The following is an 18,419-nucleotide window of genomic DNA, read 5'->3' as shown; positions in this document are numbered from 1 at the left end:
TTAGAAAGGTCACCAAGTGTAGCAACACCCCTCTCCATCCATTCTTTCCAGCAAAAGGGGGACTTGTTGATACATAATTTGGGGTTCAGCCATATGCTTGAGGAAACATTTAGGCAAGTATCAAAACTGAGCATACGGGAAACCTTTGTCCATACTGAATTTAAGTGTGAAATAACAGGATGCATTTTTAATTCTATAGGCAATTAAATAGAAATACTTTCAATAGCGTAATGTGGGGCAAGTACCGCTGGTTCAATGTTGTACCAGGGAGAGGCTCGCTCAGGAGGAAGAGACCAATGGGTCAAGTGTCTAAGATCAAAAGCATAGTAATAAAGCAAAAGTTTGGGGAGGTCTAAACCTCCTTTGTCAATTGGTCTATGTAAATTACTGAAAAGTATCCAAGGTCATTTACCATTCAAAATAAAACAAAAAACTAAAAATGTAAAATAAGAAAGAGGAACTTCTAGAAGGAGAGACTCTAGTAAATAATTTAATTTGGGGATACAATACATTTTTATAACATTTACTTTCCCAGCCATAGACAAATGTAGTGAAGCTCACCTATCAACATCATACGAGAACTTTTTCATTAATGGGTCAAAATTAACTAACTAAATCTCTCAAATTTTCTGGAAATAAAATGCCTAAACACCTAATGCCTTGCTTGGGCCATTGAAAGGCACCAGGTTGGAAAGCTGTGGTAGGGAAATATGCTTTAAGATCAAGGATATCCGATTTAGACCAATTCACCCTGTATCCTGAAAATTTGGAGAAAGAATTAATAATTCAGTGGAGGCTAGGCATAGATCTTCTAGGATCCTAGACAAATAATAATATATCATCTGCATAGAGTAAATGGTTATGCACCACACTTCCAGCTACTATACCAGGAAAATCATACTATTTTCTTAATGTGGCTGCTAATGACTCCAGGGCAAGACAGAACAGCAAAGGGGAGAGAAGGCAGCATTACCGGGTTCCCAACAAAGACAAAATAATCTGAAATGAATCTATTAGTTTGCACTGCCACTGACGGATGTTTATAGAGCAACTTAATCCACCCAATAAGTGTTCTCAAACCTGTACATTTCCAAAATCTTAAAAAGATGGGTGTCATTCCACCCTATCAAGCGCCTTCTCAGCATCAAGTAAGAAGGCAGCAATCAGGGTCTGATCAGTCGCTACTGATCACATAATATTATAAAACGTCTAATACTATCAGAAGAACTACGACCACAAATAAATCCCACTTGATATATATGTATAATAGATGTAATTACTATGGAGAACTCGCTGCCGTCTGCCAGGGGAGGAGCAAGCTGACATCCACCAGAGGGCGGAGGAGTGGTTGAGGACGCGCTGCACATTTGTTTATGTTGGTTTTAAGTTTACCATTAAAGATTATGATTACTGTTCAGTCAGTTCTCACCTCCTCCTTGCCCGTCCTTTACCTGTTACAGTGGTGCCGGAATCCAGGAGGGAGGAGGGATGCGCTGTCTTGGAGTCCTCGCTGCTGCCATCAGCTAGGGAAGTAGCCGCGCCCATCTGCCTGGGGACGTAGGGGGCCGCTGCCGAGAGCCGGAGGAACCGTGGCCATCTGCCGAGAAGGGAAGGAGCGGTTCCGCCTGCCAGGGGCCAGAGGACTCACTGTTGTCTGCAAGGGGAGGAGCAAGCAGGCGTCTGTCCGAAGGCAGTGGAGCAGCCGAGGACTGTGCGATTGCACGTCCGGGAGCCGGCGAGCAAGTTCTTCTCTCTCTCTCCCCTCTCTCTCTTTCTCTGTGTCTACGTTCACCCTTTCCCTCTCCCCATGCCTCCCACCGTCTCTCCTCTCAGGTTCACAGGAGGCAGGGTGGACCACCGGATGACAGAACGGCCAGAAGGTCAAAGAGTAAACTCTCTAAAACCATTGGATGACATTTGGTGCTTCTACTCTGTTTCAGCACTTTTAATACTCTTTTCCAATTCCATGAATTCCTGTGCTTTGATCTTTTTAATGAATGAGGCATATTGTATGATCTGACCCCTGAGCGCCTCCCATGCCATGCATACTGATTAAGACACTGAGGACCAATTGGCCTCCACATAAACATTAACTTCTGTCTTAAATTTTTTTTAAATGCTGGGTCCTGCAGAAAGGGATGTATTAAAGCACCATCTATTATATTTTATTTTCTCTATATGCGGCACCCTTCTCTAAACGCATGATCTGAAACTAAAATGTTCCTAACTGAGCAATAGGTGGCAAATTCAATAAGTGACTTAGATATATACAGGTGCTGGTCATATAATTAGAATATCATCAAAAAGTTGATTTATTTCAGTATTTCCATTCAAAAAGTGAAACTTGGATAATGTATACATTCATTCCACACAGACTGATATATTTCAAGTGTTCATTCCTTTTAATTTTGATGATTATAACTGACAACTAATGAAAAACCCCAAAATCAGTATCTCAGAAAATTAGAATATTGTGAAAAGGTTCAATATTGAAGACACCGGGTGCCACACTCTAATCAGCTAATTAACTCTAAACACCTGCAAAGGCCTTTAAATGGTCTTGCAGTCTAGTTCTGTAGGCTACACAATTATGGGGAAGACTGCTGACTTGACAGCTGTCCAAAAGACGACCATTGACACCTTGCACAAGGAGGGCAAGACACAAAAGATCATTGCTAAAGAGGCTGGCTGTTCACAGAGCTCTGTGTCCAAGCACATTAATAGAGAGGCAAAGGGAAGGAAAAGATGTGGTAGAAAAAAAGCGTACAAGCAATAGGAGAGGATTGTGAAACAAAACCCATTCAAAAATGTGGGGGAGATTCACAAAGAGTGGATTGCAGCTGGAGCCAGTGCTTCAAGAACCACCACGCACAGATGTATACAAGACATGGGTTTCAGCTGTCGCATTCCTTGTGTCAAGCCACTCTTGAACAAGACACAGCGTCAGAAGCGTCTCGCCTGGGCTAAAGACAAAAAGGACTGGACTGCTGCTGAGTGGTCCAAAGTTATGTTCTCTGATGAAAGTACATTTTGCATTTCCTTTGGAAATCAAGGTCCCAGAGTCTGGAGGAAGAGAGGCACAGAATCCACGTTGCTTGAAGTCCAGTGTAAAGTTTCCACAGTCAGTGATGGTTTGGGGTGTCATGTCATCTGCTGGTGTTGGTACACTGTGTTTTCTAAGGTCCAAGGTCAACGCAGCCGTCTACCAGGAAGTTTTAGAGCACTTCATGCTTCCTTCTGCTGACCAACTTTATGGAGATGCAGATTTCATTTTCCAACAGGACTTGGCACCTGCACACAGTGCCAAAGCTACCAGTACCTGGTTTAAGGACCATGGTATGCCTGTCCTTAATTGGCCAGCAAACTCGCCTGACCTTAACCCTATAGAAAATCTATGGGGTATTGTGAAGAAGAAGATGCGATACGCCAGACCCAACAATGCAGAAGAGCTGAAGGCCACTATCAGAGCAACCTGGGCTCTCATAACACCCGAGCAGTGCCACAGACTGATCGACTCCATGTCACGCCGCATTGCTGCAGTAATTCAGGCAAAAGGAGCACCAACTAAGTATTGAGTGCTGTACATGCTCAAACTTTTCATGTTCATACTTTTCAGTTGGCCAACATTTCTAAAAATCATTTTTTTGTATTGGTCTTAAGTAATATTCTAATTTTCGGAGATACTAAATTTGGGATTTTCATTAGTTGTCAGATTTAATCATCACAATTAAATGAAATAAATATTTGAAATATATCAGTCTGTGTGTAATGAATGAATATAATATCCAAGTTTCACTTTTTGAATGGAATTACTGAAATAAATCAACATTTTGATGATATTCTAATTATATGACCAGCACCTGTATATTTAAAAAAATCTATTCTAGAGTAAATCTTATGAACTGATGAAAAAAGGTGTAGTCCCTCCCATATGGACTCTATCTAGTTTTTCAGCTTCATGTGCTTCATGAAAAAACACTATATATTTTTTTACGCTTAAGAAAATAAATAATATTCTTTCTTTTTATAGGGTGCCCAAGCTCATTAACATTCCACATGGAGAGAAACATTTTACAGATATTAAAGTGTGACATGCAAAGAAAAATTGTGTACCTAAGGCTAAATTATATAGACCATGATTCAACATTGATGTAACCATAAAATCCTTAATCAACCACTCGTTTAATTTATATGCACTTTCGCACGCGAGTAACGGAACCAGCTCACGATCATGATCTGCTCATCTCTCTGGTGTGAGCGTTCAACAACTGGGCTTCCTTCGATATTGTGGCGCGCAGACCTCAAACTGATGTGACCAATTTCAATTCTAGTGAGACTTTTCTAGTTTAAAGCATTATGGAGGAAGTCAAGTCAAACCTCTCAAACAGTAGACAGCCCTGACATGGCAAACAGCACCGAGGAGGAAAAGAGCAACAATATGCTATGCGCTAATTTTCATTGTCCATCATCACCTTTTCAAAATTGTTTCACGATTTTACATGAGTTATAGTAAAGTTATATTTTGACTAAAAGTTATAGTTTCATATGAAATAATCTGAAGGTAGAATCTATTAGACCTCATTTTATATCAACAGTGGCAATTGTAGTTAAAGTTTCAAGATGTAAAGGGAAGGAAAAGATGTGGTAGAAAAAAGTGTACAAGCAAGTTTCAAGATGTGTTTCAGCTAGTATTTATTTTTTTATAAATAATATAATTTGTTATTATTATTTGTATTATTACTATTATTTAAGACACTGACCTAACCATGGACATGAGTAATCTTTACTCATGTGTAATATAGTGGTGTAGTGGTCTAACCACATAACTGGTAAACTGGTAATCAGAAGGTCACTGGTTCGATCTCCACAGCCACCACCATGGTGTCCTTGAGCAAGGCGCTTAACTCCAGGTTGCTCCGGGTGGATTGTCCCTGTAATAAGTGCTCTGTAAGTCGCTTTGGATAAAAGCGTCTGCCAAATGCATAAATGTATGTAAATATGCTCTTCAATTTTTAAAAGGGGGGAGAGAAAACATCCTATTGCTTTTGTTGATGTCAGCAACAAAAATAATGTATTGATTTTTTTATTGAAAATAACTTGATGCATGTCTTTGTACTTGAAAATCATGAACAAAACTATGTAACATAAAAGGAAATGCGACCTAGTAACCCTCTGAGGGTGTTTTGGGACCTGGAAAAGTTTTGACATGGCTTGACATTTGTGCTTTTTTCAGTTGCTTAAAAACCTATTAATGGCTAAAGTCTGATAACACTGTATTCAGCACAAACTGGGCTACAATAATATGTGAGCAACATGCATGTATATGTATGTTTGTATAAACATGTATGTTTGCATTTTTGAGAAAATAACGTTTATGCATGGTTTTTGAAAAAACTAAAATTTTAAGTCATTGACGTAAGGCCATATAACAGATACTTAACATTTGTCCACAAGCCTTTTGAGAACTGGATCTTGTAGCCAATAGTTTTTGCTACAAAATTATGTGAAAACCATCCTGATCACTCATTCATACAAAACAATATAGTACTTTAACTTTTGTAAGACAATTTTAGTGTTGAAAGGTAATATGCGAGGAGGCATGAACTATCATGATATTGAGGTGATTTACTCCTGAGGAGACTAAAGACCCTCCCCTGGGCCTATCACTGAGGAATGTGTCAGAAAGAGAATGAATGTGTGGAGACTTAATGATCAAAATCAAGTTTTAAGTTAAAAGTAATTTGACTGTACATTTTCCTTAAATAAAGACTTTACATCATTTTAGACATACACTACCGTTTAAAAGAAGTCTCTTCTGCTCACCAAGACTGCATTTATTTGATCCAAAATACAGTAAAAACATCCATCCATCCATCCATCCATCTTCAACCGCTTATCCGAAGTCGGGTCGCGGGGGCAGCTGCTCCCTTTTTCAAAAGGGAGACTTTTTTTACACATACTTCACTTAAAAAAGTTTCAATTATTATAAAGTGTTTGTTGATATTACCGTGATATTTTCTGAGACGTACTGTGGAAAATGTTATACCGTTGTAACCCTAGTCCCAACTGGTGTCCATTACCTGTAAATCCGACAGTCCATGCACACACAAGACCCTCCATGACACCACTGCTACAAGATTGCTCAGCAAAATGCACAATGTGTAGTCCTGCTGATTCAGCGCTGGCAAAGCCACCCACTCGCTCCATTGATTTCATGAAGGCCATAGCTTTTGAAAGTCTTACGTCCATCCTTGTCATCAATTCTCAGTTTAGCTGGGAAAATCAAAGTGAAGCTCATATCTTGTGCGTGAAGTAATTTCTTACCCTCTTTGAATCTCTCCGGTTTCGCTTGTGTAATACTTGCAAAGTCCGGAAAAACTATACTACTGTAATCCTCCCAGCACAACTTGCCTTGATTCCTCGCCGCACGTAAAAATGTTTCTGGCTGCCGACCGCAAGAATCTTGCCAGAATGGATCGGGGTCAGTCACCCGCACTGGGAAGCCAATCGAGAGCTCTGTGCGTGCCCTCTAACTCCAGTTGATGGCCCACAGTTTCGAACAAATTCAGAATAAGCCCATCCAGGAACTTGACCATATCTTGACCTCCCTTTCCCTCTGGGATTCCAACAAAACAAACATTATTACTTCTGTTAGTCTGCAGCTATTTTCCAGCTGCTTGCGGAGACTAGATTCGCTTTTCAGCCTTGTCCATTCTTGTGATCAGGGTGGGAAGTTTCGCCTCCATAGATGTGATCTCTCTACGTATTTCCCCAAGGCCCTCCATGCCGTTCAAGATTTTCTTTAGCACTGCATAATTGTTCGCAATATCTTGATATCCTGAAGCGCACTGTCATTTCCAACCGGACCCCCGCCATATTGCTCTTGAGAAGCATCAGACGTGTGTGACTGTAAATGCTTTTTAATGTCCCCACAGTCCGATAATTCTTTGACATCCTACACTTCACGCACAGTTTAACAATCAAAAGTAATATTGACTGAAAAGATAATTGTAGCAAAGTGTAGTGGAGAACGACATTAGGCTGCTTCCACTCGCATAGTGTCACGTGACTCCCAAATATTTATAATCTTTGGTTGAAATGATGACTCTTTTAATTGAAAAATAATCACTCAAGTCATATCAGGTAAATACATAAAGATCGAGCTATTGAACGATCAAATATATTGTAACAAACATTGTAATTGAGAAGAGGGTTTCAGGAAACTTCACAGAATGTGATGCAATACTGTTAAAAAGTTGTAATATTTTAAAAAGACTTTCAGAAGATTAGACAATTAAACAAGTGATAACCAATCAATTTTGATGCCCCAAATTATTTAGTGAACAATATAAACAGGCACCTACCTCCTATGTCCGGCCGCAGCTTGTTATCGTAGCCATCAAGTAAGCTGTTTAAAATATGTGTGACATCGCTCTCGAACACTTTGGGGGTCAGAACCCATGTTTTGTTTGTCACTTCATCATCGTCGCTTTCTAACTGGACAGAGCTAAAAAAAAGAGAGAAACACAAAAAGATGTGAAACAAAGTTGCTAAAGGCCCAATTTTTTTAATTTCTGCACAATCTATTTACAACACATTTGAAAATGCAGTTTTATTTCTGTAATCTGTAAAATGTCCTTTCAGATGAGGATTAATTTGTTGTGAATGTGCAATTTAAAAACTGGGGGCCGAGCCAGAATTTTTTTTTATATCTACATATAACAGGTTGATAATATAGTATAAAATTGGTTACAAATAGTATAAAATGTGTGAAATCGACTCAGGGTTCCCATTCTTTTCAAGACACAATTTTCCAGGACATTTTTTGTGACCAACAAGTGTAATATTTAAGCAAAAACACATGCATTTATTTAAATCGAGCTATTATTTTGGCATTTCTGTGTATTTTTGATGGCAGTTTCTCACCTCCAGGTAAGTAGTTTGCTATATGGCTCAGTGAGATTATTAATCCCTGTTAAAATGTGATTTAATTAAATAAATACATTCTGCAAGTGCTGCACACTTCAGAGTGCTCATCTCACACACACACACACACACACACACACACACACACACACAAGACCGTGCATGATGATCATGATGAGCTGTTTTTAGTGTATGAGCGGCCAGCTTCACACACTCAATTTGAAGTGTGTATCACTTGTAGATTATATATTTTTGAACTTTATGAAATTTGATCAATTGTGCATTCAAACATTAATTTTCATCCAGATATGTCACATTCCATTCCATTATGTGTTTTATAGCTAATGTCATTTTTTGTGTAAAGTTTATAACTCAAATGTTTTTGTGGTTAACACAACAGCAATGTTAGAATAAAAAAATAGTATTTTGTACTATACCAATAGTTGTTCAAGACAGTTAACCGTTGACATTGTTTAACAATGTCAAGCCGCTGGCAGTGACAAAACTATATAAATAACAGCTGAAGAGTAATTTAGCAGTCTAACACTTGCAAACACTTATTTAATTTATTTAAATCAGCCATATTTTAAATGACAGATGCACTATATTTGATGTCAACAACAAAAGATAAGAGGAGCATTTTTTTCCACCCTTATAAATGTTTACAGTATACAGAAAATGATACAGTTAGTTGCATTTTATTATTTGCATTAGCATTGTTTTTGCTGTCCATGACCCTCAGAACAGACCTGAAACCCATTTATTAGACCCAGTTGTTGAAAAGCGCTGCTCTGTTTCAAATGCTGTTCCATCAAAAAAGCCATTAAATCCAAACTGAACCTCATGTGTATGTATATAGTTTGTTCAGAGACCCAGATAAAACTGTAGAAAGAAGTCAAACCTTGCTGAAATTTCTTCAACAGAACCCCTAATGAATATTTTCTCAATAGCCTTTAAGTAGAGCACCTTTATCTGTGGTGAGTGTTTATTTTACTAAGGAGAGTGTGATACTGAAGGTTCAAGACAGATGGCGTACAATAATAATGTTGCCTTAGAGGTGAAAACTTGCTCTCTTACTCTCTTTGTCTCTTTCGCAGCACAAGATTCAGTCAGTGGGGAAGAAGGTGTGACAATCTTAAGCATCTGTTTTTCACTTATTTCATTATCTCATGTGTTCCCATTCACTGTGTATTTAAATTATTTTAATCACGTCTACTGTTTTATAACAGGCTGAGTTATACTAAACTGCGACGTGAATACAATGCCACTGCTGAGTTAGTCTGAGAGAAGCGACACTATGCACTGCGGCATCATTGCGACGCCAGACGGAGTATCCAGAGCAATTCTGCCATTTTAGATAGTTTGCACAGATATAGCCTACAAAACTATTATTATGGCCAGCGGAGCGCATTTACAGATGGCACTCGATGATGCAGCACATGCCCGAGAACTCAGCGGCTTAAGGAGATTGCTGCAATGTCGTCCTTCAACCAGGCCTTCTGTGAACCCTGAGCCAGCTTGTCAGGCACTGAACCAGCGGATGCTGTTCCACCGCCCCTGGACTGAAACCCTTTGTTTATTTTAATTAAATGTTTGCACTACATGTAACATATGTATATAGTTGGATGTGTGAATTTATATTAATATCATATTGTTTCTATTTGTATGCGTGTTCAAATAAAACCTTTTTGAAACTTATTACAAACAGTGTCTTTTTTTGATGGTTTGCTTTTTTACAAGGGTTTGAACAAGTATTTTCAGATTGTAACCTGGCAAAGGTATTGGGTGTTGCCCAGCCCGCTGCTCTGCAGATGTCTGCTAGGGACGTGCCATGGCTCAGTGCCCACGAGGATGCCACACTTCTAGTAGAGTGTGCTTGAAACCGCAAGGGGGCGGGCATGGCCTGGGTGTGATAGGCTAAGGCAATAGCATCAACAACCCAGTGCGCTAACCTCTGTTTGGAGACAGAGATCCCTTTCTGCCATCCGCCAAAGCAGACAAAGTGCTGCTCAGAACATCTAAAGCTCTGCGTGCGGTCCAAATAGGTACGCAAAGCACGCACAAGACACAGCAACGAAAGGGCTGGGTTTGCCTCCTCCCGAGGCAGCGCTTGCAGGTTCACGATCTGGTCCCTAAAAGGGGTTGTAGGAACCTTGGGCAGGTAGCCTGGTCGGGGTCTCAGGATAATATGAGAAAGCGCTGGATAGAACTCCAGGCAGGTGTCACTGACAGAGAACGCTTGCAGGTCTCCAAACCTCTTGATGGAGGCTAACGCGATCAGGAGGGCCGTCTACAGGTAGAGGGCCTTGAGCTCGACTGAATCAAGCGGCTCAAAGGGGGGTCTCTGAAGACCAGAGACGACCACTGAGAGATCCCAAGAGGGGAACAGGCTAGGCCAGGGAGGATTCAGTCTCCGGGCGTCTTTCAGGAACCTGATAATCAAGTCGTGCTTACCAAGGGACTGCCATAGCAGCTACATACACCTTCAAGGTGGAGGGGGACAACCTTCCCACCAGCCTCTCCTGCAGGAATAGAAGCACTGACCTAACTGCGCATCTCTGTGGGTCTTCGGCTCGAAAAGAACACCAAATCACGAAAAAGAGTCACTTTAGGCCATAGAGTTGCCTGGTGGAGGGAGCTCTGACTTGGTTGATCGTGTCTACGACAGCAGGTGGTAGATACACTAGATCTCTGCGACTTGAGTCATGGCTGGCTCCAAAGGAGGAAATGGCGGGTGAGTTGTGACATATGACAAGCGCGCATGACGATTTATGTACGCTACCATCGCAGTGCTGTCTGAAAGGATCAAGACGTGCTTGCCTCGGATTAGTTGAAGAAACTTCCGTAGGGCAAGAAGTATAGCCATCAACTCTAGGCAATTGCTGTGCCAACGCTTATGGGGCCTTTCCAGGGGCCAGAGGCAGCGTGCCCGTTGCGCACGGCGCCCCAACCCTGTCGAGAGGTGTCCACGACACGTCTGGATAACGCATAGTAACTCTCGAGAGTGGGCCAAAATGAGCCAGTCGTCGAGGTAGTTGAGTATGCGGATGCCCACTTCCCTTAGGGGGGCACTGAGACCTTCGTGAGGACGAGAGGGGACAGGGACAGGCTGAAGGGGAGAACCTTGTACTGATATGTCTGGCCGTCGAACCGTAAGAAGGGTCGGTGTCGCGGCAGAATGGAGATGTGGAAGTCGCGAACCAATCTAGCTGTCAAACGCAGGTGAGAATTTGTTTCTGCGTGAGCATTTTGAACGGAAGTCTGTACAAAGCCCGGTTGAGAACTCGCAGGTCCAAGATTGGTCGCAACCTGACACTTTTCTTGGGTACAATGAAGTAAGGACTGTAGAAACCCTTCTTCATCTCGGCTGGAGGGACGGGCTCTATCGCTTCTTTGAGGAGCGGGTGGAGATCTCTGCTCGTAAGGCACTGGCTTGTTGGCCGTGCACAAGAGTGGAGTGAATACCGCTGAAACGAGACGGGTGCCGGACGAACTGAATTGCAGATTGGGAAGTGAGAGCCACTAATCAAAACTCCATGCGAGGGGCACTAACAGGACAATTGTTTTTGAAGTGGCACAGCAATCGCGGGGCTGAAGGTGAGGGAGCTGCGTCCGGGGAACCAGGACTGTAGAGTTTTATGGCCAGGTGCCGTGAGAATGGCGAACACCGGCTGTATGACCCAGGGAGTGGGGAAATCGCTCTTTTTTTTAACATGTGGGTACCGCAGCCTGGAGAGGGTGCAGCAAATGAAAATAAGGAAAACAAGGATTCTCCTCCCGGCCCTCCACCGGGGATGTAGTGGTACCATCTCCGGAGCGAACATCCGACTGCCTGGGTTGCCCGTCTCAGGAGTGCTACTGAGCTTTTCTGGTCCGGAAAGGGGTCCGAAATGGGGGGCGTTGCTTGAGCGGCGCCAGCCGCCGAGGTACCAGTCGTCAAGCCGCAAATTCTGTGGGGAGGACGGGGGTTCCAGTCCAAGCCCAGGGGCGTGAACATCACAGCGTGCAGAGAGAGAGACACCAGCTGGAAATGCGCCGTGCGGATCCAACAGCAATGCTTCTCACTGGTAGAGGTTAGTGGAACAGGAGTGAAACTCAGCTGCTTGCTGCACAACCATTCGGCTTTGAAGAAAAATTCTGACTGCCATTCGCTGCCCTGCATCCCTTTATAGCCGTATGTCTGGGGCAGGGCATGCAAATTCTGTCTGCCAACTTGACATTGGCCTTTTCTCAGGTTCAGAGGTACGATTCGGCGTCCAAGGAAGACCCCTTGTGTCACTTCAATCGACACAACGTCGAGTGAGTGACAGAAGGGGAACAGAATATTTATGGAACACGTAAACAACTAAAGTCCACTTTACATGGTACCTAACAAACACCCCTCAATAACAAGTTCTTCATCATCTTGACTTATTTTGGAGATATCTTGCTTTGTACACAATTTTTACATCCATCCATCCATCCATCAGCGGCAGTATGCCCGTTGCACACGGTGCCCCAACCCTGTCGAGAGGCATCTGTTGTTACCACGACACGTCTGGACACCTGCTGCAGGAGGACTACGGTCCACAGAAAGCAGAGGTCTGTTCAAGGGTTGAAAGTCTGATGGCAGGAAGGGGTGATTGTCACACAGTGTGTGACAAGTATCCATCCATCCATCCATCTATCTGAGCAGCATAAAGTTGGAGAGGTGGGTTAAGACATTCATTCTCCAATGAAAGCCAAGGACAAAGCATACAATGGATGGTGTGAGGCAGTAACCATGGCGTCAGTAGAAGATAGAAAACCATATCCTTTAGAGAAACATGTGTCAGAGAGCTGGGCTGCAGTACCTTCAGAAACATTTCAGAAAATCATGACCATCACATTTCAAAGAATTTCAGAGTGCTTTGGTTCGGGGATAAAACATTGCATCATGATGGTCTTTTCTTCGAAAACACTTGAAAGTGTTTCAACAGATCCTGACGCCCATAAAAACCTGTAAAACCTTAGTGTAGGTAAATGAAGACTCGGCTCACCAGACATCCCAGCATCACGACAATTTAGTTTCAGCTGTTTAGTTGCATTTAAGTATAGGAGTAGTTCACATAAAATTATGGCACAAGTAACATTTTTGGGTGAACTATCCCATTTAAATGAAATATCCTCAATGTTCTTCTAGAAATTTGCAGAGAAGGAAAGCTGTTCAGTTGAATATCTTTATTGCATTCTACTGTAGAACATCTTTCTGCTATGGATCTGGTTGCCATAACAACAACTCCCAGTTGTCCTCTCAGTATAAGCAGTATCTCAAGTCAGCTAGCTAAGCTTATTCCCAAATGAAAAAAATAATAATATATATATATATATATATATATATATATATATATATATATATATATATATATATATATATATATATATATATATATATAGTAAATACAAGCTGGAAGATTTCTTAGCACAACAAATGAATATGCTAGTACACTGGGAGAAAAAAAGACTAGTAAGATTAACTTTTTTTCTAAGAAAATTTTAAAGGTACAACATTTTGTAAAATGACATAATATTGATTCAAGTTCATTTTACTTTACATTTCAGTTAATACAGTAGCTTTTACTTACAAATGATGTGTATGGTACTTAAAGGGTTACGTTCAGCCAAAAAGGAAAATGATCTCATGATTACCTTACCTTTAACCCATCCCAGATGTGTATTACTTTCCTTCTTCAGAAGAACCGTAGTGAAGATTTTCAATTTAGTTTGTCCATTCAATGCATGTAAATGGGTGCCATCAAGCTTCTGGCTATTTGACGGTCCAAAAGGCATATTTAGGCAGCATAAAAGTAATCCACATGACACCAGTCGATCAATTAATGTCTTCTGAATCAAACTGATCAGTTGGTGTAAGAAACAAATCAATAATTCAATTTTTTTTAACTTTAAATAGTTGTTTCTGCCCAGCGCTGGATTGATGTTTGAAATGACCTAACTCACGCGTGACATTCATTCCTCTGTTGTATAAAAAGTGTGCGCTTCTGACTTCTCACATGAATGCGCCATTGTGCTTATGTCACACGCCGGTAATGTGATGTGTCGAATGCTGGCAGTAGGCTTTTTTTTTTTAAGCTAATAAAGTTTTCATTATCGATTTACACAAACTTACCGATATGCTTCAGAAGACATTAATTGATCGACTGGAGACATTTTGGGTGAACTAACCCCTTAAATAAAATCAGTAAGAATAAAAGTTATTAGAAAGTTTTGTAAAACATTTTGAACTTTTCATAGAAACACATTTAATCATGTACAACATGACTTACAGAAGCTATACACAAAACAATTTAATGCACTGTAGTCTATTAGTCTATCACCTTGCATTACAGTTTGGAAAAACAAGATGTTGAGCTATGCACGCAGACCTCGACACACAGTACACAAAACTAGGGCTGAGCGCTAAAACGATATTGATATATATATCTCGATAAAGAAAATCCACGATAAGCTTTTGAGGAATTTTCTATATTTACTGTGTGCCGCTAAAACCCAAGCAGTTCGGCTTTCTCAGGCTGCATTTCCACTGGGGCGGACGAAATCCGCTCAAAGGTGCTCACAGTTCTAGGAGAGAGCAAAATATACAAATGTTTTTTAAATTAAAAAAAAGGTTTTCTACATTTTCTCTCGGGACACCCCTGAACCCACATTCAGCATCATTCTACAGTAACAAGGGCTTCTATGCCCCATACTGGATATCTGAATCTAAAGAAATATAAAAATATTTCATTTTAATTTAAAAATATTACAGAGCAAAAAGATGATCTTTTAACATTCATTTTCAATAGATAAACGGTAAAAGACAGTAAAATTGGTAAAAGATCCCGTAGACCCCACTGCTTTGGCCATCTCTGGGACCCCTGTGCAGTTTTGTAGAGACTATTTTGACTGTTTAGAATAAAAGTTTTCTTCTTTTCTTCCGTCAACTTTGAAATAAAAAAAGAAAGTGCAATGTGTAAATGCATATCGTGATAAATATCGATATCGAACAATATGAAAAAGATTATTGTGATAACAATTTTGGCCATATCGCCCAGCCCTACACAAAAACCAATGATAGTTTTTTTGTTTTTTTGAGTACAAAACAAGACATTTCCAAACAGAACAACAAATTGAACAATAAAAATGGTGTAAATAAAAAACTTGCAAAAAGTGAAACCATGCAAGCTCATTAATTATTCAAGCATGCTGGGAACACAAGCTTTGAAATGTAAAATTTACTGATAAATTTACATTTGCAGATCAATATGACAAGGTTTCCTACTTTAGGACTGATACATGATGATGCATTTTAAAGATAACAAACAATCATAATTAATATTTGTTAATAAGCAAGTGCATTAATTCTTACATTTTTAACTAAAAACAAATGTAAAATGTACTTAATATTTTCAAGTTCATGCTTAAACTAACTTATTCAATGTACAAAGGACATTTTTTTTTAGTGTAAGGTGTTAGCCATCCCGAGCATCCAACAAGCCTGACACAGCAACATTGGCAGAACCAATGGTGTGAGTTTGGGGCAGGACAGTCTGTTTGTTAAACTAATAGAATTCAGGGAGAGTGTTCAGGAATCCTCTCATCATTTTTGAAATTATTCTTGGTGCCACTAGCGGTGCAGAAAGTACACACTTCACAACTGTAGGTTCACATCAACATTTCAAAATTGTATTCAAACATATTCAAATATGTTTTTTTGTTATTTATTTTATAGGATTGTATGTGTGTCCTAGGTTGTTACATAAAGTAAAGAATTAACATAATGTGACTTAACCCCAAATACTGTATGCTTATAAAATTTAGATAAAATGAACATCAATTAGGCCTGTTGTAATTGTTACATAATAACTGAGATAACCACAGTCATTGTGCCCATTTAATTACAATCACATATTGCATTTGAAATGAAGAAATGTTAAACAAACGCTAGAGATTTTTGTTTTAGATAAACAGACACATTCATACACTACATTCAGGATTTACCTTTATTTATTCAGAATTACAACAATACATTCAGCATTTATATTTATATATTCAGATTTACCATTATATTTTAAAATTTACAAGTTTATATTTTGATTCATTACTTTATATTCTACCACTATATACTACTTTATAAACTACCACAAATATATAATTTGTATCCGAATATATAATGTGAAAAAAAAGTGTGAATGGAATATTGACATTCAAATAAACTATTAATCACATATATTTGCATGACTATATAGAATAATCTAGCACCCTAACATTGATGAAGTATATTTAACACTCACGCACAGATCCAGCAGTTCAATATTTCTGGGTTTGTAATGTGATGTGAAACCCTCAAAAGTTCCCACAGAATCTAGAAGTGAAACATGCTAGCCTTATAAGAAATCACACTTTACAGCTTTCAGTGATGGTAAAATGACAAATACATGCATTGAACAGTAGCGATATGTTACATTTATGAACTGTAGCACATCATCAATCATTCAGAGCATGCTGTTGAGTTCGAAATGCCTCCATTTAATATCCAAGGTTGAGTAGAGTCATTCCAATGACATCACCCCCTTTCTTACATCTTTTATCTTGTTAATGCTAATTGAAGGAGACTATAACCATTAGAATTGGTATCATGTTTTAAGTATCAGTTCCAGCTACTGCATTGCAAGGAGCCATAGAGAGACAGATAAATGTTCTTTCTTGATCCCAAAATTGGCATCGTGTTTTGGAGTCTCCCAGAAATGTGGAGGCCCTAAGCAATTGCCTACTATGCCTATCCACCTTTTTCACAGGCAGCTAAATTACCCATTATGCTTAGCATGTTTTTCCAATGCAGATGCAACAGACTTCCGCTTCACAACTTATTCCCATTATCAAGAACTATAATATCACTAAAAGCAGTCAAAAACGAAAGAACAGTCTGTTTACGTTCTCACTAATGTCCAGTGGTGGACGAAGTACACATACCATGTACTTGAGTAAAAGTAAAGATACTCAAGGTAAAATATTACTCAAGTAAAAGTAGAAGTGCTGCCTTTAAACATTCACTTGAGTAAAAGTACAAAAGTATTTGCCTTCAAATGTACTTAAGTATCCAAGTACTATGATTTTTTATGGCCATAATGTCCTATTATAATTTGTCACAAGACTCTTGCTTAACTCAGTCTACATGAAGACTAATGTCACTCTTGGCACACCGATCTATTAATAAAATGACATTAATTAGTCAGATGTATATATATATATATTTGAATTGAATACATTTTTTGTGTGTTTAATTTTGGAGGGAAGGGACTGTTCCCATAAGGTATAATACATTTACAGTATTTACTGTATATATTTTTCTCGAGTGTCTATGGTCATAATTATTAATATTCTAATGTTATGATACATTCACATAAACCTGCACAACGCCATTAAATATATATATATCAGTATATATATATATATATATATATATATATATATATATATATATATATATATATATATATATACACACACACACATATTTACACACACACGCACACACACATACATAGAATATATATCAATATACATATATATATATATATATATATATATATATATATATATATATATATATATATATATATATTCTATGTTATGGGAGCAGCCAATTTCCCTCCAAAATTAAACACAAAAACGTATTAATGCAGTGTTTCTGCTACTCCCCAGAAAAAAAATGCTATTATATGCCATTCATTTTAGTGTCAGCATAATAAGCAATGTACATTATGCGTCAATATTTACCGATAATTGCTGCAATAATAGCTGCTGCTCTCTGCCCCGCTTAAAATCATTGGCAACGCAATTTGTTTGGAACTATTGAGAGCTACACGAATCACGAGACTGCGCGGCGGTGAGATCACTGTCGCAACCGTCTATGTTCGCAACTCTCATATTTAACGGCTCTGGGGTGCGTTTCCCGTACAACGACGTAACTTGCTGCTCCACTACCATAGTACGATGCACTGTTGAAGAAATCAACTTGCTAGTCACGACTGTTTCCCGAAACCGTATTGTCGCAAATTGGTTGTTCAACCACGTTGGTTAATGATGTCACACATGTGGTGGAGAAAAAACTACTTTTAATGAATCTGTTTGCGATCGAATTAATGCTAGATGTTTTGCTATAAATTACGGACATGTCATCTGAGGACTATCTCATATTTTTCTCAGTTATTTGCTTTATTTCCAGATTCAATCATAGGCTCGTTCTTACGCACTAGAGCACGTTCACACATGCGCACTCTTCAAAAACGGTGCTTTAAATCTATTGACAAACTAAAAGACATAAAGGACATTTGTATGTCTTCTAAATAAAAGATACTGATTGTACTGAATGTCATCTTGCTTATTTGGCTCAAGATAATAATTTATTAAGCACACATGTTATAATAACAAGAAACTCTGCTTCTAACCACAGGTTGAGAGCTGTCGTTCCAACC

At 39.3% G+C, this 18,419-nt stretch overlaps 1 protein-coding gene across 1 annotated transcript in view; it reads right to left on the bottom strand.

The window, feature by feature from the left end:
• LOC127625040 (gamma-aminobutyric acid receptor subunit gamma-2-like) overlaps positions 1 to 18,419 on the bottom strand; it is a 165,044-nt gene that overhangs the window by 119,568 nt on the left and 27,057 nt on the right. The window contains 1 exon segment of the mRNA XM_052100093.1: positions 7,365 to 7,507. Coding sequence (XP_051956053.1) covers positions 7,365 to 7,507 — 143 coding nt within the window.

Source organism: Xyrauchen texanus, chromosome 31 (genome assembly GCF_025860055.1).
Source record: "Xyrauchen texanus isolate HMW12.3.18 chromosome 31, RBS_HiC_50CHRs, whole genome shotgun sequence".
Classification (NCBI taxonomy): Eukaryota; Metazoa; Chordata; class Actinopteri; order Cypriniformes; family Catostomidae; genus Xyrauchen; species Xyrauchen texanus.
The sequence above is the reverse complement of the archived record's forward strand: the minus strand, read 5'-3'. Positions and strand labels throughout refer to the sequence as shown.